Raw genomic sequence first — 23,907 nt, forward strand, 5'->3', positions numbered from 1 at the left:
TCCATTATACTTTTTTAAATCTCCCCTCCCCGCCCCGCACTTGTATCTCAATTTTCTGTAGACCATTTGTGATTTGGTCCCTACTATGTGCCTACTCTCTTGTACCCATATCTCTTGAGGGAATTTTCCCATGAAGAAGTGGTTGTAACAAGGTAACTCAACCATAAGGGTTGGACTGCCGGGGTAGCCAATCCTGCTCAGAATGAGAGACACTGGGGAGAGATCAGGGTGATTGCCCTATAGACAGCAGCAGGAGGCTACAATGAAGAGGGGAGAAACTTGGGAAAATGGTAGAGAGATTGTGGGAAAGGCTCCTGCAGGAAAGACCTTGAGGCCAATTGAATTGTGACAGACCCTGACTGAGAGAGGGGTTTGGGCCTGGAAACCAGAACCAGAGTGCTGAGAGGCTGAGCTTTGGCCAGGTAAAGTCTGGGAGTACTGGGCCTCCAGCTCCTACTACAGACCCTGATTGGGAGATGGGTTTGGGGGCCTGGAAGCCAAAGGCTGAGTTCTATCCAGGTTAAGCCTAACAGACTTAGAATTGCTCTAGGAAAAAGGGCTGGGGACTCCCTACCTGAAGGGAGAGCATGAATGAACTTCAGGAGGGACAGTTTGCAAGGACTCTATAAATGAGACCCCAGAAGGGGAATGTTTTAATTACTGGTAGGCGGAGTTGAAGGGGCCCTGAAGAAGGGAGAAATTGGTAGCAGGACATTCCAGAGTGTTCTCTGGCCACTAGAGGGTGGTCATGAGGTGGCTGGCCCTATTACAATGGCCACAATCAATTCTCAAGATCTGAATGCTACTGTATTTTATAGGATTTCAGTAAAATACGATATTTTTAAAAGATACAAATGAAGACAAAAAATTAGTTATAAAAATATCTGAAGCATATATGCAGCCCTAATAATGAACCTAATCAGAAACATCAGGCCAGATCTTATATACCTTTTCTCGCCCTACTGAAGTCAGCAAGAAACTACTCAAGATGAATAGAAGTATCATAAGGAGGAGGGAGAAAACTTGTTCACCTTAGCCTCTAAGGATAGAACAAGAAGCAATGGGCTTAAACTGCAGCAAGGGAGGTTTAGGTTGGACATTAGGAAAAAGTTCCTGTCAGGGTGGTTAAACATTGGAATAAATTGCCTAGGGAGGTTGTGGAATCTCCATCTCTGGAGATATTTAAGAGTAGGTTAGATAAATGTCTATCAGGGATGGTCTAGACAGTATTTGGTCCTGCCATGAGGGCAGGGGACTGGACTCTATGACCTCTCGAGGTCCCTTCCAGTCCTAGAATCTATGAATCATGTGATCTGTAGAAATCAATGGCAAAATTCAATCCTGCTCACAATGGAGTAAATGTGAGCCCTAAGGGAGGGAGAGAAAGTGCTTGCCTCCGCTCTTTCTTCCTATCTTTTAACAGCACTATAGCATACAGAAAACTGTGTTGTTTGTTTAAAGTTTTCAGCCTTTACTGTGCTTCTCCTGCTGGTAGTCATTTCCCCCCAATTACAGTTCACTTTCTTGTGCAGCAGCAATGGAATCAACATCTCAGCACAGCTGAATGAGCAGATAAGTTACCATGGAGGCTGCCCAGTCAGTAGAAACAAAGTGGGATGAGGCAGAGAAGAGTAGCAGTTTAGGATCTGAACTCACCAACCTAGACAAAGCTGTAATTTTTCACTGGCACTATTGCAAAATACAATTTGCATTTGGGCAGTTGTATTTTCTCAACATGAAAGATCACTGTCTTTGGGCATCAACACGAGAAACTTTAATATCCATGCTGACAATCACTTCAACTATAGTGCCTTGTCTCAGATTTGAAGTTCTCGTACATACTCTCGATCTCTTATAAACTATCCATCTTCCCACTTTGACCTCTCTGTCAAATGCCTTTTATCTTGGAAAACATTTGAACATAAAGCCTCTAATTGGGCTCACATCAGTTCTACAGCTAGCAGCATCAGTCTATTTAGCTGATGGCTGACACTGTTTGTCACACTAACAGCATGGCAGGCCCTTCCCTCAGCTGTTTAAAATAATAGCCTCCCATTATGATGTAAAGCTGGCTTAACATTGGTGTAAAGAATTTTTAGATGTTTAAAAACTAAAACATTAATAAAATACTTAAAAGTTAGCTTTCTGGGTTTTTTGTTTGTTTGTTTTTTAAAGCAGGCTGGCCATTTGCTCAGAAACATTAAATAATGGTCTACATGAAATTATATAAGTTGGGTGCACAACTGGTTGAAAGACTGTACTCAAAAAGTAGTTATCAATGGTTTGCTGTCAAATTGGGAGGGTTTATCTAGTGTGGTCCCACAGGAGTCAGTCCTTGGTCCGGTACTAATCAATATTTTCATTAATGACTTGGATAATGGAGTACGAAGGATGATTATAAAATATGCAGATGACACCACGCTGGGAGGGATTGCAAGCCGTTTGGAGGACGTGTTTAAAATTCAAAATGACCTTGACAAATTGGAAAATTGATCTGAATTTAACAAGATGAAATTCAATAAAGACAAGTGAAAAGTACTTCACATAGGAAGGAAAAAAATCAAATGCACAACTACAAAATTTGGAGTAACTGTCTAAGTAGTAATACTGCTGAAAAGGATCTGGGTGTTATAATGGACCACAAACTGAATATGAGGCATTAATGTGCTGCAGCTAAAAAAAAGGGCTAATATGATTCTGGGGTATATTAACAGGAGTATTGTATACAAGACACAAGAGGTAACTGTCCCACTCTACTTAGCACTGGTGAGGCCCCAGCTGGAGTACTGGATCTAATTCTGGGCACCACAATTTAGGAAGGATTGGACAACTTGAAAAGAATTCAGAGGAGATTGACAAAAATGATAAAAAAGGTTTAGAAAACTTGGCCTTTGAGGACAGGTTAAACAAATTGGGCATGTTTAGTTTTGAGAAAAGAAAACTGAGGTGCAACCTCAGAAGTCTTCCAATATGTTAAAGGCTGTTATAAAGAGGATGGTGATCAATTGTTTTCCATGTCCACCGAAGGGAGGACAAAAAGCAAGGGGCTTAATCTGCAGCAAAGGAGATTTAGGTTAGCTATTAGGGAAAACTTTCTAATTATAAGGGTAGTTAAGCTCTGGAATAGGCTTCCATCATAGGAAGCGTTTAAAAACAGCTTGGACAAACACTTGGTCTTGCCAGAGCACGGGGGGCTGGACTTGATGACTTTCTTGAGGTCCCTTCCAGGCCTACAATTCTATGATTCTCCACTCAGGGTGACTCTTCATGGTGTCCTACAAAGCTACTTGCCTGGAATGGAAGTCACCCAAGTAATTTCGAACAGCTAATGATGCATGCCTAGTGCCTGCCACACTCAATTTCTGGGTGACTCTTGTCCATCCAGTGGAGTCACCTTGCCTAGCTTAGGTAGGTCTACAGGCTCAGAGACTATTCCCAAAACAAGAAACTATATATCCTCCCTTATTTACACCACTAAATGCTGCAATGCAAGCAGTGGGTTACATGTACAGTATCATCATCATATACCATGTTAAGGATGATCAGTAAGTCCTCTACCACTTACCTACTACTTTAGAATAAACTATGTAGCATGACTAGGGCCCTACCAAATTAATGGCAATGAAAACCGTGTCATGGACCATGAAATCTGGTCTCCTCCAGTGAAATCTGGTCTTTTGGGTGCTTTTACTGTATATCTGTGGTCACCAACCCGTCGATCATGATCGACTTGTCGATCCTTAGGACTCTCCCAGTTGATCGTGATCTCTGGCCGCGGCAGCGAAGCGGGGGCTGCCTGCCGCGGCCCCACGCTGCTCCCGGAAGCAGCCAGCACGCCCCTGTGGCCCTGGGGAGGGCTCTCCGCGTGCTGCTCTTGCTTGCAAGCATCATCCCTGCAGCTCCCATTGGCTGGGAAGGGGGAACTGTATAGCCACATGCTCCCCACCCCTCCCAGGGGCTGCAGGGAGGTGTTGATCCCTTCCGGGAACAGCACGGGGCCGCGGCAGGCGGGGAGCCTGCCTTAACTTTGCTGCGCTGCTGACCGAGCTAAGTGCTGCCCAGTGGGAGGCAGCACCCAACCCTGAGCCCCTCCTGCACCCCAATCCCCTGCCCCAGGCTCAGCCCAAGGTCCCCTCCCACACTGTGAACCTCCAGCGCCACCCCAGATCCTGCACCCCATCCCGAACCCCAACCCTTTGCCCCAGCCTGGTGAAAGTGAGTGAGGGTGGGGGACAGCAAGCAAGACAGATCATGTTCCATGGGCTTTTAGTTTTGGTAGCAATATAAAAATTCTATTTCAGAGAGATAGCACTTACAAACTGCATCTCCATTTTGGCTTGCCAAGCTGAATGCGACACGGTGCTTCAGTCATTTGTATGTTAGTTGCTTTGAGCTTTTTCCCTGCATCTCTTAACACATGGCATTGGTGAGTAAGTGGGGAAACTAGTCTTCATAATATGGTAACTACTTTTTCAGTCTTTTCCTGCTGCGCTTGAACTGTGTGTGTGACAATGCATCATAAAATATGCCAATACTCCAGGATGCCAACCAGAATTGTAATTTTCTAAAGGCTACAAGGGTATTAACTCAATCCAGAGATCGTTCAAAAGGCCTGCCACAGCATGAGCAAACTACTTCACTGAAAAACTGCTGGCAAATTGAAAAAAAAAGGAATAATTATCTGCATGGGAGTTCCATACTAGCAACTCTCCCTGCTGCTAGTACAGAACCTGACACGTGAACATAGAGCATCTCAGAAGCTGCTAACATGCCCCACTTCTTACCTGCTTGGCAGAGCTACCAGTGATGAGGGGACAGGCTTGCTAGTGCTGTAGGAGTTGAACATTTTTTAAAAATGTGTTTGTATCTTCCCTCCCATTCCTCCAGGAGTTATTGTGAGGTTAGAGGAGAAGAAAAGTAAACTAGGGGAGGAGTATCATGCTCCCACCACCTTAGCATCAATTTGTTTGCTCAGGAGAGACAAAAAGACTAAGGCTATACTACCACTTATGTTGGTGTATGTCGCTCAGGGTGTGAATAACTCGCCCTCCTGAGTGACATAAGTTATGCCGATCTAAGTGCCGGTGTCCACAGTGCTATGTTGCTGGGAGAAGCTTTCCTGCTGACATAGCTACCTCCACTCATTGGGATGGATTAATTAAATTGACAAGAGAGCTCTCTCCTGTCAGTTTACAGCAACTACACTAGAGAATCTACTGTAAACTCTCTAGTGTAGCCATAGCCTGAGTTTAGGGGAGGAGAAGGAGTGCTGGGTGGCTGCCCTGATGCAGCAATCAATTCAGAAAAGGAAGGATGCTAGAAGTTAGAATCAGTATTTAAAATAAAACTATTTCCATAGGAAAATAAAATAAAATAAAATAAAACAAATGGCTTACATGGAGAGGCAGAGTCAATCTGAGAAACTGATTTCACTTTAATTTTCTAAGGCCTCATGAGTAATCAAGTGAAGCTCTAACAAAAAATTTTTAAAAATGGATTAAAAGGTTGATAGTCACTTTTTAAAAGTGGCTAATGACTATGAACAAATCATTAACTGTGCCTTTAGCATGCAATTTTCCTGGCAGGCTGAACAGTTTTGCTAAAGCCTTTCACTATCCGCCTGCAGAATTTTGTACATTCAATACATTTACAATAGCTCTGAAGTATATTTTTGCTTAGCAATAGATATGCTGTACACACTGTCCTAGCAACAACAAACAGCACCATCCAGGAAAAGAACACTTTGTTACATTTTTTGTTCTCCCAGCCAGTCTCTAACACGCCTATGAGCCACTCAGCAGTGGGGGGGGGGGGGGGGGGTTGGGGGGGAGGAGGAGGGGAGAGGCCTATTCCAATAATTATTTGAAACCCAATATTGAGCAGACATAACAGCATCATCTAAAATGAAAGGGCCTCACCACAAGAGCTCGAGAGATTAGCCAATTAGACACTAGTTCTTCCCCTCATCCACCCTTCTCAGGTTTGGTTTTGTTTTAAAGGGAGCTACTCTATTTCTTCTAGGAGGGTAAATTCACAGCTGGATATTGTAGTGCATAATCTCCTTGTAGATAATCCTATCAGAAGAATAGCATGCCTGCTGGACATCCTGTCAGTATATTCTCAAGTGGAAAGGAGCGCCTCTTTTCAGCCTCTGGTAGGGTTGGCCTCCACAGCACTCACTTGTGGCTTGTCGTAGTACTACTCATCCTCTTTGCTTTCCCTTCAGGTGTCAGTAGTCATACACAGCAGCCACCTCACACGTGGTCTGATGCTGTCAGGACTAAGTCACATCAAAGTTCCTCTGTTTTGAGGGGTATCTAAATTACAAAACAAATATAACAAAACCAGAAAGGAGAACTGACTGTTCCAGTTCATGGCTGGATGCAGCCCTTCTATTCAATCTGTTTTTCTAGATAACACTCCTCTGAACTCCCTGCTTCAGACCTAGCTTCTCTCAGGGAGGCTCTGACAGGCTGCAGTCTTACTCAGCTTCCTGGCTCCAGCCAGGCTTCTCTTACCAAGTGAGAGCTGAAAATCTGCTCCCCTTCCCAGTTAGCCACCAACTGACCTGAGTTCTCCCCTTTCACCAGCAGGACATGGCTGACTGATGCCACAGGCTCTTGTTAAGCCCTTCTTGGCCAATGTGAGGTTTGCACTCCCCATCACAGAGTTTGCAAGTTTAAGTTACATAGCAATCAGTCTAAATGTCCTATTAAAAAGATTTCAGCAGGAGAGCCATTATGTTAAAGAGTAGCGTTTCTCCAGCTGATTTGTTGGTTCGTAGCCATCTTGTGACTTTCTTGTCTTGTACTAGAAAACGTAGAGTGGCTACAGAACGTGTGAGAACTTTCTGCGCTGCAGCTCCTGCTATTTGAAACTGTCTTATTGTACCTGCCTCACCAACTCTCCCACCTCTTATGAAATCACCTCTTCTCTCCCTCTTAAAATTCTTTCTGCTATTATGTTTTTTCTAAAGCATTTTAGGATGCAGTCATATGAAAGAATCATGAAATTACATGCCCTTAATCAGAAGATGGCTAGAGCAGAGACACTGACTGGTACTAAGCCCCTGACAAATCCTGCTCCTTTAGACTTCACCAACCAATATATAGCTTTCTCACAATGGTGATGTGTGGAAGGAGGTAACGTTTAACAATTGCTAATTAGTAATTGAAACAGCTTTTCAGTGACTAGCATCACATAAGACAAAGGCCTCGTCTTCACTATATTTAAAAAAAGATGTGTTCTTAACGGTGAATAGCTAATTTTAATGTACTTGTGGTAAAATCCTAGATTAGACATGGTACATTATAGTTTTTGTATGAGTTAGCAGATAAAGACTATGGGGGATCCTAGGGTTTAATATTTCTTCCAATTCCAATTTAGGCCTCCTATACCCATGGGCCCTTAACATTTTACACTATTATACTGTCTTAGCATGTAAAATACATAATATAAAGATCAAAGTGCTGCTTCACCCTTAAAAAGGGTGAATTGATCAGCTGCATTTGATAGTTTTCAGATCCAAAGAATAGTTAATAAACATTGAGATATAGTGTAGTATTACAGTCAAAATGGGACTATCATATATAATGTGAACTTGTTAATATTCTTTAATCACAGCTGTTACAAAGGAAACTGTAATTATTCCTTTCATCATTTTGTATCCCCACAAAAGCCTTCTCTTACACAATTCAAAGTGAACTGGAAAAGAATGAGATATTAATGACTAAAACTAAGAGGCAAAGGATAGTCTGTTATTTCTTTTATAAGATGCACTTTAGGCAAGTTGCAAAGTTTCTGAATGTAGACACTTTAAACATTATTTTCATGAAAAAATTACAAACATGAAAACTGGTAGAATAATATAATGATGTTGCCACAAAAAAGATTTGGAAAAGCCAACTCTGACAAGTTGCTAGGTAATAGTGTCCTGTTGTCTACTTGTAACTCAATACCCAGCCAGAGGTTTGTGCGAGTATGTATTTGAATTTGATACTCTTCAAATACTGTTTATGCTAGAAATCTGAACCATTGATGAAAATGGTTTTCATGGCAACAATATCCCTGAAGTGGTATTGAAAATGGCTTGATTACTAATGTAGACAGGAAAAAAAAACATTGTCATATCATTTCAGAAAGCAAATCTCAATTATATGTCTACACTGGGGAAATTTACATACATTTAAAAAAAAAAAACACACCCCTCAGTGCATCCAGTTCAGTTCCATTAGACTTTCAATAAATTTAACTAAAATGGTGGTGAACATGATTCCAGATGCTGAGGACTTGTTAATTCACCTCTTTTCCTACCCTCCAGTTTTAAACACATTTACATCCTAACTACCCTCCTGTTAACATTTATCACATAACCAGATTCTTTTTAGGACAGGAAAACTATTTCAGAACCAGCTAAAGATCTAGGACAAAAAATTGCTCTTTCAGTTTTGTCAATGTATTTCAATAAATACCTGCTTCAAAGCTCATTAACTGTACCAGAAAGGTACTTTTCAATCCATGTTCCAAAACAGATACCTAACTATATAATAATAGTCAGTTATAAAATGCTGGTTCAGCTACAGAGTTGATGAGATTGCTGTTTTGTTTTTCGTTGTTTTCATTTGATTTTTAACTGTTACAGGACAATTGTTTCCTATAGAAATATACACAAACAGCATATTCTCCTGTGCTTCCATATGGATCTAAATTAATTAATTTTTTTTTGTCTGGACAGTAGCTCCATAATATGGCCTTCACTTTTTGTTTAAGCATGCAAATATAAACAGTTGCAGATCCAGTGGAACAGAATGTAACTGTTCAGTTAAGATACATTAATGTTAGTACTGTTGCAGAAAATCTACCATAGTTTGGCCTCACTAACAGATTTTAACTATTTGTCTCCTTCTGTAGTGCACTGCTGCAGAATTGTTAGCTAAATATTCAAATGACAGTAGGCAAATCTTGCTGCCCAGTGATCATGTTTCAGGGCACACAATATCTATTGACAAAATGCCCACACACAACCACATGTCCAGCCAAATGACTAGAGGTATTCTACTTTATTTTGTGCTGGATTGCTTAAGATACATAAAACACAAGCAGAAACAAAACAATGAGCAAGTCACTTAATACAATAATACTGTAACCAGAACAGTGGAATGCAAACATAAAAGTGTAGATTGCTTATACTATGTCCAGAGATTCTTACAGGCATTAAATAAGTTATAAAAAACAGTCATACTGTGACGTTGCACTCTATATGATTTTATGAAAATATGCTAATGAGCGTGAATATAATGTAACTGGAATATGCTTCATGCAAAAGGTCTCTTGTAAGGTATCATTACAAAGCTTATAATCGATTGCATGTGGTCATCCTATTTATATAAATGTATCACTCTTGTATCTAAAACTAGAAATATGAAAATATAACTCTGCTATTTAGGTTTAGTTTCTGATTTAGGATCTTAATCTGTTTAAAACTAATACATGTTTTGCCCCCCCACTCCCCTCAGGCATGGTAACAAGCAAATCTGTGGGCTATCAAGGCATGTTTTCTGACCTGGATTTGATTGTTTTTTATTATTAACCAGGTACATTAAATCAACATTGTTTACATGTAAGAAGCCTACTTAGAGAGCTGTGTTTTTAAATGAAGGCAGAAGCCCTACTGATCACAGAATTTGCATGTTCTCAATTTCCCCCCATATCTTAAGATGTTCAATCTGCATACTTCAGTTAATTTTTCACACAACTTGGTGAGAAAAACTTACAATTTAATGGGCAAGCTACATGAATGACTATACTGTACAGGGCAAAATGCTCTCCTCCCCAATTGAGCTATATACTACAGGCTCTTGAGTTTGTGCATTTTACTGATTAAGGTGCACATTTTAGTAGCTGAACTTTCATGTTCTACTGATCAAACTTCATATTTCCCTGGTCATGATCAAAACAAATCTTTAGAGAATTGTATAATGTATTTGAAAATACCGGTTTCACTACTCTGCTTATGAATTTGCTTATTAAGCACATTTAAGCTTACTGAAGAGACTCTCATTTAAATTGGAAAATTGTTTTAAGTGGTGTTATTACAGGAAGAAGTGACTAAAAATGACATCTTCTAGTTCCACATTTATTCATCAAATTTTATATTGAAGTTTGCTGCTTACCAGTTTTAATAAAAACAAAATGGTAACACAGCAAATTCAACCATGTCTCTTTAAATCACGCTGTTCTTTCTTCGTCATTCCTCTCCCCTATAATGAAGATTCATAGGTGCCAAGTTGTATAGTTCCATGTAACACTTTATGCAACTTATTCAATGAGCCAATTTACATATTTGCATGTAATTTGTACATAACTATAAACTGCAGCATAAGAAAAATCATGTGGATGTAATGTTGGTGAAAAGCAGTGGCTTGACTGCCTTGGTGAATGGAGTCCTCTGTTTATTATTTACAAGACAGCATTAGAGCAAGCTTTTCACACACACACCAGAAGGGTCACCTCTTATGGGCAGAGCGTGTATGAGGAGGTAGTGGAGGAAGGAGATGCTAGTAACTAAGGGTACTGTGAAGTTGCCGACAAAACTTTTGTCTTTCATGGGTACTTAAAAAAAACCCTCCACGAAAGACAAAAGTTTTGCCGACGCAAGTGGCAGTGCGAACACAGCTTTGTCGACAGGAGCACTCTCCTGCAGACAAAGCTAACGCTGCTCGCGGGGCTGGAAGTATTTTGTCGGCAAAAGTGCCGAGAAAATACCGACAAAGAGCGTTTACACATGCTGGCTTTTAGCGACAAGGCTGTGTCGACATAGCCTTGTCGCTAAAAGCTGCAGGGTGTAGACAAGCCCTAAGATTGGCAGAGACAGTTCAGTTTCCATGGCTCAGCTTTTCTGCAGAGTATTATAATTAGCGCAAAGCATGGTAGTGAGCTTGTGATGTGGGAGTGAGAACTGAGATCCATCAAATTTCTCATATAGATTCCAAACAGCCATTAGATGGAAACAATTTTTAATCCCTACTGAATCTAGCCTAGCCTAGCTCTAACTGGTGACTTACAAATGAGAAGCTCTGTAGCTCCTTAGCAACGTAGTAAGGCATCCAGACCCAAGTATGAACTATTAGTGTAATACCTTCAACAATAAGACTTGCTTTCTGGAAAGATAAGTTTACTAAATCAAGTTCTAGCCTTTTGGAGCTTCCACAAGCAAGATCTCCCACCATACGCTGCTTTCCTGCAAAAAAAAGTCTACAATCAAAGTCCCCACCCTGTTTAGCTGCAATTAATCAAAAAGCAAATATGCAACCTTTTCAGCCCCCTTGTGCAGATTATGATACAGTCTTAAATTACATGTTCACATACTATTTTTTCCCCAGCCCTCCTGTGATGGGGCATCCACGCTACACCAGCATGTAAGGGGTAAATAGACCCCAAGGGAGACTGCACAGGAAGCAGCCAATAGCAGAGAAGCCGTGAGGAACAGCCAATCCAGGCCCATATAAGAGGAGCCACAGGGGAGAACAGGATCAATTGCTGCTAGGAGCCTAGGCAATGAGGACTGTGTCCCTAGCATGCTAAAAGAAAGGAGCGGGGCAGCAAGTGAGAGTTCCTGGTGGACTGCAGGGACTGAGCAGCTGAGTGCCCTGAGGCAAGGGTGAAGAAGGTGCTGGGGCCATAGGGATCACAGCAGGAGGCTGCTATCCACAGGGTCCCTGGACTGTGACCCAGAGTAGTGGGTGGGCCAGGGTCTCCCTTCCCCCCCATCGCCACTGAGGAAGTGGCATGATTATTGGACTGAGACACTAACCCCTGGAAGTGGGGGGAACACAGATGATGACACAGCTGTAGGGCTGAGTCACAAAGAGGGTGCTGTGGATCCTGAGGCTGTGAGAGGGGCTACAGACAGATGCAGCGACAATGCGCAAGCCGCAGACAGGGGCGCTGGCCTTAAGCTAATCCCCAGAGTGACCAAGAAGAGGCGCCAGTCCGGCGGTGAGTGATGCGCCCCATGACACTCCCCACCTTATTCAGAGAATGGATAGCTATTTGATATTTCTTTTTATCCTCAACACTGAATGTGTGGCCCCAGGCTTTATTTAATGGACACCATCCAAATCCTGCATTGAATACAAAATTATTAATTTGCACAAGTGTTTCTCTGATGTGCTCATAGTACGAGTACTTCACAAACATTAATGCATTTATCTTCACAACACTTCTTCTTATCCTCTGTGAGATTAAGTGGTGTTATTATCCCCATTTTACAGCTATGGAACCGACGCGAAATTAAGGTAAAAAGTATCCACTAAATTTTGGTGCCCAACTTGAGACATCCAAGGCCTGACTGTTCAGAGTATTTAGAATTTTTTCAACACTATACATGTTGAAAGCATAGCTCTAATCAACTTCAGTTGCAGTTCTAAGTGCTCAGCGCATGTGCAAATCTGGTCTTTCAGCGGGAACCCAGAAAATGAGGAACACACACAGGCCAACTGTGAAAACTGAAATGTGGTTAACTGACTTGCCTAGCATTCTGTGGCAGAACCAGCGATTACCACCCAGGAGAACTGGATTGGTTCAGTTCTTTTTCCGTAAGACAGCTGCTTTTTCCGTAAGACTATTTTTATTCTTCCAGCAATCCTCTGTCTCTGTAGGACCCCTGCCTCTTCCAACTTCTGCAAAAATGAGGCAGGAGTCCTACAGACACTACAGAACTCTGATTGACTTCCTGAGCACCATCCATTTTATGTACAAATGAGACAGGTGTCCTCTGGAAAAAAATAGTATATGGTAAGTAAAGACTATATCATAATGCATATGCCCAAGAGGGTAACATTAAAGATGCACAAGCACCCTTAATTTTGGCATTTCCTAACTTTTGAATGCTTCACTTTGCAACCTTACTATCGTTAAAAATATACTTTTTCGTATGTACTTTCCCAATTAAAAAACACACACACACACACGAAGATTTCAAACAAAGAAAACAAAACAAAAAAACCCCAAGAATTCTATCACATGTAGCCATATTTACCCTCAACTTTGGTCATAAGCAGGTCCATTTGGACCTTTAGATCCACAGCACACAATCCTCTACCATTTGTACTAACAGAGTAAATGGCAGCAATAGGAGATCGTTATCTTCTGAATACTAATCACTGGGAAAGAGGGGGAGATGCCTAATTTGCTATTGGGATACACAGCTATTTGCTGACAGCAGAGAAATGTAGCTGAGGACTCCTGGGTTCAATTCCAGATTCTATGAGGGAGTGTGTCCTATCCATGGTTATAGATTCTTCTGTCCTTCACTGTGCCTATCCACCATCACCACCCTGTGTTTCTGAAAATAACTATTACATAGGGAGCTGCTAATCTAATGTACAGAATGGACTTGCAAAATGCAAAACCCCAGTGAATGCATGATCAAATGGGTTGTTTTTTTTAAATTCAAGATAAATGCGCGCACACATACAAAAACAGAGAGACAGCAACACACAGAGGAGACACAGTGAATATTCAGAAAAGACTGAAAACCTCCCGCAATTCACATTCTAGTACAATACTTGGGCACAAAATATTGGTATGTGAGGTAAATATACTTACTTCATACTATTCCTTGTAACTAAGGAAAACAATCCAGCCAAAAAGAAAATGGAGGAGAAGAATGAATAGCAGTCGGGGAAAAGGAAGAGAAACTAATTAGAAAACAAAACTGACGTCAGGTTCTTTTTAATCAAATTAATTGAATTAATTTTAAAAAAGCTAAAACACCAGAAACAAAAGTCTCCCCCCATCTCACTTGCTAATAATGCAAATGACGGCTGCATTCCTTCGATCAACTTGTGTCCTTTGTTACAGATGAGCAACCCCACAATGATCAGAGAGATTGCATGGGCTAACAGACAGCATGACTGTCTGACCCTCAAATCCTAAACTACATCAGACTGGGCCTCCTACTGGGAAGTATCCAAAAATAGCAGCTTCCAGACCATTCACCACTCGGGAGAAAGTGAAACAGATATTTCTAAAACTTATTTTGAAAGTATGTTTTTAAGATAGATTCTGAGAATAAAGGATGCAGACTATTAGTACAGCACTTTGAGCCTGATTCCACTCTTCTCATCTACATCCTGCATTCCCACTAAGGGTATGTCGACACTGGAGGTGTAATTTCCAGCATATGTAGACATACCCCACTTGCTCTGATTCAGCTACCTCATGTAAAAACAGAAGTGTAGCCACAGCAGCACAAGCAGCAGGAGAGGCTAGCCACCTGCGTATGTACCTAGGGTCCTGGATAGGACCATACTTGGGGAAGCTAGGTCATCCTGCTCATCACACTGATGCGGCTACCCCTCTATTTTTAGTGTACTAGTTCAATCAACGCAAGTGCAGGTATGTTTGCTGGAGCTGGAAATTACACCGTCCAACTCCAGTGTATTATCCAAACCCCCATTATGGTTGCATATTTAGAGCGACAACTTCTTAAAATAACCCACAATCTCCCTCATCCCATGCCAGCTGATCAAATAATTGGTCCTATCAGTGTTCATAATATAGTTTAGAGTAATTAAAATCATGTTCTTCAACTAAGAATAGAGTTTGAAAGTTTGTAAAATAAAAATCCAAGAACAATCTTGCCTACACAATCTCTTCTGCTTTCTCTCTGCACGGTACATATTCTCAAACCCAAATCCTCATTAAAATTATATTGGACTGTACCATATGGGACTGCTTTGCTATTGATGAACATACAATTGAGAATCTTTGCTCAGAAATTGGTATTTTGAGAGACTGGACTATCTCCCAACATATGAAATATACAAGGACATTTAAACAACTATTTATAGAGAACCAGATTATACTCATGGTTCCTCAAGGTCCTTCCCCTGAGGATCTTACATCTTAAAATAAGCAACTGAAACATATTATTAGATAAGAAGTCATGGGTACACATTTGAACCCCAATACTGCAAACACTTATGTATAGGCTTAACTTCACACATGCAAGTAGTCCCACTGACTTTAATCAATTGAAGTAAGCAATTTTCCTGCATCTCCACTTCTGCTCCTTCTTATTAAAAAAAAATGAAATTGCCAAAACAGCTCTCCAACTGTCAGTACCGTGTGCATTTATGGCTCCGCACAAGTTAAACACATTAGACCAGGAGAGTTTTTTGGAAGGACTGAGAAAGATAAATGCTTTACTCATCTAATGACCATCCCTACTTTATTGGAACACGTCATATATAGAGATGTGCTGTGTAATTCTACTTACGTATTTCATTACAATTTTAAGATGACTCAGAGTTTGTGCTCCATCCTTGGAATGGGATAAGTGGATATGTAGTTGTCTTTACGTTATTTAGAGTCATGTAGCTGACAATTAAACTTTGGATCAAATCTGCTCTGATGTTTGTTTGGGGTCATACAGTGGCACTTGATTTTGGTATTTTGATATGCCTTTTCATTAAGGTTCTATTTAAAAAACAAAACAACAAAAACAAACCATATAACAAAACAAAACTATGGAGCAAAGAAAAATAGGCACTAAAATGGGAAAGATTTTTCCCAACTCTAATCCTTAAAACCACCTTGAAATCTAGAAGAGAATTTATCTGATCTGGGCTTTCAGACAATGTTTTGCATGTATGGAAACACATAGAATGAGAGTGTCTTGCTTCACAGGAGGACTTAACGAAAATCTCAAGGACAGGGGTCAGCAACCTTTCAGAAGTGGTGTGCCAAGTCTTCATTTATTCACTCTAATTTAAGGTTTCGTGTGCCAGTAATACATTTTAACATTTTTAGAAGGTCTCTCTCTATAAGTCTCTATTATATAACTAAACTATTGTATGTAAAGTAAATAAGGTTTTTAAAATGTTTAAGAGGCTTCATTTAAAATTAAATTAAAATGCAGAGCCCCCTGGACCGGTGGCCAGGACCCAGGCAGTTTGAGTGCCACTGAAAATCAGCTCGTGTGCCACCTTTGGCACGCGTGCCATAGGTTGCCTACCCCTGCTCTAGGACAACCATTGTGAAAAGGAGAGACTAAATACAGTTTGTTCTTCTCAAGAAGAACAATTTGCAGTCCTCCCTGTTTGTTATGCTAACAGATATCTAGCTTAGCCATATAACAGGCTGTTAATACCTGTCAAACTGTTAGCACATTGATCTTGTTCGAAAAGATTTAAGTGGTTTCTGCTGACACGCTGAGCTCTGGTTTACATTAGAAACTTATGTTGGTACAACTATGTTGCTCAAAGATGTGGAAAATCCACACTCCTAGGCAATGCAGTTATGCCAACCAAACTCCCAGTGTAGACAGAGCTATGTCAACGAGAGGGCTTCTCCCTTCAACACAGCTGCTGCCTCTCGGGAAGGTGGAGTGCCTACACCAACGGGAGAAGCTCTGTCAGCACAAGTAGCCTTTTCACTACGCATTACAGCTGCACAGGTGTAGACTGCTGCAGTAATGTAAGTGTAGACAAGCCTTGAGAAAGAGGACTTGTTACTCAATCTGAATATAAAGGAGGTGCAGGTGGATTTCAGGGATAGCAGTTTTCAGAGGGATTTTAGGTGCAGCCAAACTTGGAGATAAGAAGCGTTATCTTTTTGTTTTCTTTGTTAATAATGCCAAAATTGCAGTAGGTTTGCACTTCACATAATGTATGGGTTATACAGCAGGTTGAAAACAATACTTGCTTACAACCTGTTAATTCCCCCCCCCCTTATGTTGACTAGAATAGATTATGCTAAAGAACATATGATGATCAGCTAAGCTTCACTGCTTCTGAGAAGCTGCCAAAGTGGAGCACTACTAAAATTATAACCACTATAAACTGATGTTAAATAGAAATGGTTATATAAAAGTTTCATCTATAAATTAGTGATTCTCAGACCTCAGTGATTCAAGAGCCAAATTAGCAATCAACATTACCCCAAAGAGCCACAGTAGTATGAATTCATTGTTTCATTTACTTTTTAAAATTTATTTATATATTCTCATAGCAAAATGACTGACCAAGTATTCTCCAATTGGTTAATAACATATTAAAAGCATTCTGATTGGTTAATAATCAAGTCACACAGTATTTTAATATCATGTGCTACAAAGAGCTGCAGGAGACACATTAAAGAGCCAATAGTGGCTACCAAGCCTCAGTCTGAGTATCAATGCTATAAATGATCAGAACTGGAATTGTTTTTACCATTTGACAGAGCGTACAGACATCTTTAAGGATGAAGGCAATCCGCCATATGCATGCCTTTAGCCATGGTGAAATGAATGATCAAACATGCAAAAAAAACAGAAGTGATCTAAACAGGTAACCATTAACTGTCTCCTTTCTCCTACTAATGTGTGTGTCAGTTCTACAGTAGGCTATAACAGCAAGATCCCAGAAAGAGAAATAATATATATACAAAACCAGACAGTTAAGAGGAATAAGCCTATTGAAACACTATAAAGATCTTCTTACTAAAGGCTGCATCTTCAGAATCACTGGGTGGGTTCAACATTGTAGAGTCTTTGTGCAGAAAATGCAGAAGCATAACTTTGTGCTCATTAGTTTGAAACTGTCCTAGTTGAGTGGGCTATGGGGTGCACTTCACCTTTTGTTTCTAGGACATATATTCTGATCTACCTTATGGAATTTTTAGGTTTTCTTCCCTCAGCTATTCGGTCAATAAGGAACACATTAATGAACAAGTTTTCTTCAAGACTTCTGATCATTAGATGTGTGTTTATACGGCCTGATATGTTTGGTTTATGCCAGACCTTGTTTTTCTTCTGGGTGTGTTAGGGTGGGGATGGGGGAAGAAAAGAGGCACAAGTTCTTGAGACCTATAAAAATTATTTTTTTTTGTTTTGTTTGTTTGGGGACAAATGTTGGGTCTGTCCTGAGGACCACTTTATCACATCTTTCCATCATGATATTGTGGTTCCAAACAGACAGACCCCTGACTCAGATTTCCTTCTGACTGAGGTATAGGCAGTCATAGTAAAGACAATATAATTGTTGCAAAATATGATACCTGAACTCAAAGCTCAAATGGAGGCTTGACTAGTGCCATTCACACACACTAGTTTAAATCTCTGTACTTAGGGCAACTGTAAAAATGGGGATTATAATGCTTACTCACCCCCTTAAAATGGTTTAAGACTTCTAAACAAAAAGAGGACTACACTAGGTAACTACAACTTTATCAATAGCTACAGTTGTCAGGTGAGATAACTAAGACACAAAATGTTAAAACCAATGTTTTAACCTGGTATCTAAGAGGTTAGGCCAGGGGTCTCAAACACGCGGGCTGAGCTCTTCTCTGCGGCCGGCCAAGCGCCCCCGTTACTTCCTGTCGCCGCCAAACTCCCCCCCGAGTTATTTTATGTGGCAGCTAAGCTCCCCGCGCGCTGCTCCCTAATGTTTGGGGCTGGGTCTCTCCCCCGGCCCCACCTGCTGCCCCCACGCACCTCCCCCGAGTGTCCCCCAGCCTCACTTCCTGCCCCCTCACCGCCTGGAGCCTGCAGCTCATGCTGACTCCGCTCGGCTCTGCCGGCTTCCAGCATCACCTGCTGCCGCAGGGTCCTAGTGCCTCCCTCCACTAGGGCCAGGGCAGGCTGCCCTTCCCCTGCCCTAGTCCCGAGCCTCTCCAATGCCCCAAACCCCTCATCCCCAGCCCCACAGCCCTCACCCTTACACCCCCTCCTATCCCCAAACTCCATCCCAGAGCCTGCACCCCCACCCCCTGCCCCAGCCCATAGCCTGCACCCAGCACCTAAACTCCCTCCCAGAGTCTGCACCCCAGACCCCTTCCCCCATCCAAACTCCCTCCCAGAGCCTTAGGAGGTGGGGGCAGGGCTCCTTGCATGACCACAGGGCCAGTGACACTGGACATCTGCAGATGCAAGGGGGAGGATGGTGCCTTGGAAGGGCAGAACAAAGGCACTCCCCATCCCAGGCCAGGATTGCAAGGAGGAACATGTATATTGGAATGTGAGAGTTTGTGATATCTGCCTCACCTGTCAAAGTCACCAGCTGCCACTAACTCAATCCCAGCTGAAAGGAGCAACAGAGTGGATAGTCCCCAGCAAACAGTGAAGAATGAACGAGACAGAAAAATAGGTTTGTAAGCTTGATTGTCAGGACGATTTTGATATAAGTCAACGTGTGCTGATCACATGCCTCAAAAGGGAGGATACCAGGCCCAAACCTGTTGTCAAGTCAAAGCTGATAAAGGATACAGAAAAAACAGCCACATTTTTGGCTTGCTATTAAGGTTATAGGCACGCAAAAAAAAAAAAAGCCACCGAAGCTGAACTCAGCTGTTTTATAGCAGAGCAATGAACTATTTTTTTTTTTTTTTTTTTTTTTTAAACAAAAGTACCTTTCAGAGATGATTCAAGTCACCAAATTAGAATCTGGATTTCAAGCACTTCAATGTTCAGAAGTATTTGGATCTGAAGTTTTGGTTCAAGCTTATGTATTGTATAACTATTACAGCGTTTTAATATCTTTTCTAAACTTAACAGGCACATTTCAAATAAAGTATTTTTCAGTCAAGGTAATGGATTTATCCCCTCACATGCTCATGTCTGAAGATGACAAAAATATCTACCAACAAATTGTTTCTCTCCAGCACTCCTGGCTGTAATGTAATAGTTTATCTTGTCTGGAGTGTCAGAAGCCTCAAATTTCTCCCCATAACCCATTTTACTTGCTTACTCCATCCTTGCATACCATGCTCTCTATGTAGACACATCATGTGGGAGAACTTGACAGAGCACTTTTGGAGCTGAATTGTCAATTAGAACAAGATGATAAAGGTCACAAGATCAAGCAACTGGAGTGCTATAGATTTACACCTCAGCTTGTCCCATAGTAAGTGTAAACAAACATTGACAACCTGTTTTGCCTGTTACTACTTGGAGCATTTATGTCATTGAGTATTATGTGCTATCTTTCTAAAGTATCAGAGGGGTAGCCGTGTTAGTCTGAATCTGTAAAAAGCAACAGAAGGTCCTGTGGCACCTTTAAGACTAACAGAAGTATTGGAGCATAAGCTTTCATGGGTGAATGCCCACTTCATCAGACGCAGTCTTTGTTTAATCCTGATCTGATGGTGTCAAATTTGCAAATGAACTGGAGCTCAGCAGCAGGGCTGGCTCCAGGCACCAGCTGAGCAAGCTGGTGCTTGGGGCGGCAGATTGTTCGAGGCGGTATTCTGCCCAATCCTAGGGCGGCACAGCCGGGGTTTTTTTGTTTTTTTTTGGTTCCGCTCCAACCGCCCTGTAGGGGGTGGCGGCGCGGAAAACCAGAGCGCCCTGCATGTCCGTCCTCTTCCTTCCCGCCCCGCTGAGCACAGCAGAGCCCTCGCGGCAGGCGGCAGCGCAGCGGGAGGGGCCACGTGGCAGCACCCCTGCTGTAGCCCTGGCCACCCCCTTCTCTCTCTCTCTCTCCCGCCCACTCCCTCCCTCTCCCCTCCCCCCACCAGCCGGTCCCCCTGCATCCGCGCTCCGGCTACATGCAACAAACCTCGATGCCAACTCTGCCCACATATCTACACCAGCAACACCATCACAGGACCTAACCAGATCAGCTACATCATCACTGGCTCATTCACCTGCACGTCCACCAATGTTATATATGCCATCATGTGCCAGCAATGCCCCTCCGCTATGTACATTGGCCAAACTGGACAGTCACTACGCAAGAGGATAAATGGACACAAGTCAGATATCAGGAATGGCAATGTACAAAAACCTGTAGGAGAACACTTCAACCTCCCTGGCCACACAATAGCAGATGTAAAGGTAGCCATCTTACAGCAAAAAACTTCAGGACCAGACTCCAAAGAGAAACTGCTGAGCTCCAGTTCATTTGCAAATTTGACACCATCAGATCAGGATTAAACAAAGACTGTGAATGGCTATCAAACTACAGAAGCAGTTTCTCCTCCCTTGGTGCTCACACCTCAACTGCTAGCAGAGCACCTCACCCTCCCTGATTGAACTAACCTCGTTATTTCCATACTGATTTATACCTGCCTCTGGAAATTTCTATTACTTGCGTCTAATGAAGTGGGCATTCACCCACGAAAGCTTATGCTCTTATCTTTCTAAAAGATCTGCAGATGTCCTTTTAATTATTCAGCAGTGGAATTACTGGTTTAGAATAAACTCCTCTGTTTTGAAATAAAGGACCAGATTCTCTCTGAAAATTTACAACTTTAAAATATAGTGAATCTATGACTCTCATTCAGCACTATCTAAGTTGTAAAAGATTTTCAAAGGGACACTTTGGGGTATAAATCTGTTTTTAAAATCAGCTGATTTTACTAAGAAACCAAATTTATTCACTATTAATACTACACCTCTACCCCGATATAACGCTGTCCTCGGGAGCCAAAAAATCTTACTGCGTTATAGGTGAAACCGCATTATATCGAACTTGCTTTGATCCGCCGGAGTGCGCTGCGCAGCCTCCCCCCTGCCCCCCGGAGCACTGCTTTACTGCGTTATATCCGAATTCGTGTTATATCGGGTCACGTTATATCGGGATAGAGGTGTATTTGGCAATCCATTCAGTCTTGATGAAGAAAAGACTTGTCAGTTTCACTTTCTGGTTCTCAGGAGCTACCACAATACTGCAGGGTTTTTTTTTTTTTTAGTTACCAACTCTTTACAAGAAAGCTTTAAATCTTAACTGAACAAGAAGTGTTCAAGTTCCAAATACTGCAACTATTTATACATATGCTAAACTTTAAGAATGAAATTAATTCCATTACCTCAATAGGACTATTTGCCTGTTTATCTTTAAGCATGTAAATGTTTGAAAAAGACCTAGCATGCTCTCATGCCACTTTTAAAGTTTATAAAACTTTTATTATATTTTCTCTCTAACACTGATAGCAACTGCATAGAACATGTGAGATAGCTTGTGACCCCTAGAGCAGTTTATATTAACTAAATACTTGGAATAAACTAGCTGGCAATGTCAACTTAAAAAAAAGCCACAACTTGAGGGCAAGACTATGACTTTTGACTTAGAAAATAACGTGTCTTAAATGACGAAGTGGTTAAAATTCAACATGACTCCTTTATAATAAAGATGACCCCTCAGCCTACAAAACAAATTGAGGGAATGAACCGAGCAAAAACAATCATTCTGGCAGCAGAAAACGCCTATTAGCAGGTGTGTGAAAAGTGAGATGCTAAAACAAGAGTTACACAGTCCTGCAGAAGGAAAAAGTTTGTTACTCATTAACATCAGCACTAGAAGCAGAGTGACTGTTCCCGATGCCTCACTGAAAGGATGCCTGTTCCCAATGCGTACACCCCCGGGCCCCTCTCCCCTCCCTGCTGGGCTCTCTGGCTCCTATTGTTCACTAGTCCTCCCTCTCCTTGGGGGTAGCTGGGTGTTCTCAGGGACTGGGGTGGGTGGCGTGTCCTGGAGGAGGGAGCTGCAGGTTGCACGGGACCCCACAGCCGGGGGGCAGGGAGGCTCCATGTTACTCTGCACAGGCCCCTGCCCGTGAAACTTTCCACCCCTAACCAGGTCCTGGTCGGAGCCAGCCAGGCACTGGGCTGAGGTTTTCGGCGGGTCCCGCCTCGCAGCAAGGCAACAGGACGCCCAGGCTCGCTCTGTCAGTGCTCAGCCCCCCAACCCCAACAGCCCGGGAGCTCCCCTCCCTGGTGCCCCGCTCCTGCAGCCGCTCACCTCGCCCCCGCGACCGGGCGCAGCCGCAGGCTCTGGGCCAAGCAGAAGGCGGCAGCAGCGGCCATGCAGAAGCCGGGTGCAGAGAGGCGGCTCCTAACTGCCCGGGGCTGGACGCAGGCGCCACAGCCAAGCGAGCTCCGGCTCGTCAGCGCGGCTGCCGGACAGGGCCCCGGTCCCGCCCCTCGGGGGAGGAGCCGCTGCCACCGCCTCCTTCTCCGTCCGGCGGGGCGGGCTGCGGGGCGCGCCTGGCAGGGGGCGCCTGTGGGCGGGCGTGAGGGGCGGTGTGTGACGTGTGAGGCAGACATGGGGGTGAATGAGGTACAGGCACTGTGTGTGTGTGTGTGAGAGAGAGAGAGAGAGAGAATTTGCTTCTGAGAGTGGCAGTGAAGTTGTGAGGAGAGGAGAGAAGAGATTGTGTGTATGAGGAGAAGTGTGAGTGAGACGCCAGCATTGTCCGCGCAAGAAAGTGGCGGAGGTTTCAATAGTGACTTCAACCCCATTTAACGGAGTTGGTCAGGACTTAGCCGTCGGATTTTTTTGTGGCAGAAAATGCAGCATCCACCAGAGTGAAATTTGTGGTGGAAGAACAGTTCCACACTAGTTCTGCGAACCAGACGCAGACTCCAAGGGCATGTCCACACTAGAAAGGTAAGTCGGCTTATATTAGGTCGACTTACAGCCACTGCAGTAATTACTGTGGTGGTGCATGTCCACAGTACCCTCCGTGGGTCAGTAGTGCGCGTCCTTGCCAGGAGCGCTTCCACTGACCGAAGAGGCCCAGTAACTCCCTGCCAGAAGCCCTGCGGCACCACAGGCGCCTGGGTGGGCCCCCATCCCTGGCTCCCCGTTACCCACAGGGAGCGGGGGGCAAGTGGCTCCAGGGGCTTCTTGGCCCCGGAGAGCGGGGTCCAGACGCCTGGGCTTCTCGCCCTGGCTCCCCGCTGGGAACAGGATCCAGCTGGGCTCTGGTTGCCAGGCTTTCTGGTCAAATTCAGGCTCCTGCCATGAAATTGATAAGACAGCCAGCAGCCAAAGTAAGTAAGGTAGTGTCTACAGAGACATTGCATCACCCTAACCTCTACACTGACAATAAGCCTTATGCCTCTTATGGGGGTAGACTTATTATGTCAGTGTAGTAGGGTACTTACATCAGTGAGAGGAAGGCTGTAGTGTAGACACTGAC

The 23,907-nt window shown here is 42.9% G+C and overlaps 1 protein-coding gene across 9 annotated transcripts in view; it reads right to left on the reverse strand.

Annotated features, from left to right (window-relative positions):
• ECI2 (enoyl-CoA delta isomerase 2) overlaps window positions 1–22,924 on the reverse strand; it is a 47,450-nt gene extending 24,526 nt beyond the window's left edge. Inside the window, exons 1-4 of one of the 9 annotated variants that reach the window (XM_065584900.1) lie at window positions 19,028–19,235; window positions 17,217–17,273; window positions 15,284–15,483; window positions 13,609–13,627 (exon numbers count right to left, since the gene is read on the reverse strand). In XM_065584900.1, coding sequence (XP_065440972.1) covers window positions 13,609–13,613 — 5 coding nt within the window. In that variant the 5' untranslated portion in view covers window positions 13,614–13,627; window positions 15,284–15,483; window positions 17,217–17,273; window positions 19,028–19,235. Of the gene's footprint in view, window positions 1–11,137; window positions 11,240–13,608; window positions 13,628–15,283; window positions 15,484–17,216; window positions 17,274–19,027; window positions 19,236–22,724 lie in introns of those variants that run through there. The other 8 variants (XM_065584902.1, XM_065584899.1, XM_005305981.4 and 5 more) reach the window with 8 other exon arrangements.
• Between the last annotated feature and the right edge of the window lie 983 nt (window positions 22,925–23,907).

The sequence above is a fragment of the Chrysemys picta genome, chromosome 2, assembly GCF_011386835.1.
Source record: "Chrysemys picta bellii isolate R12L10 chromosome 2, ASM1138683v2, whole genome shotgun sequence".
Lineage (NCBI taxonomy): Eukaryota > Metazoa > Chordata > Testudines > Emydidae > Chrysemys > Chrysemys picta.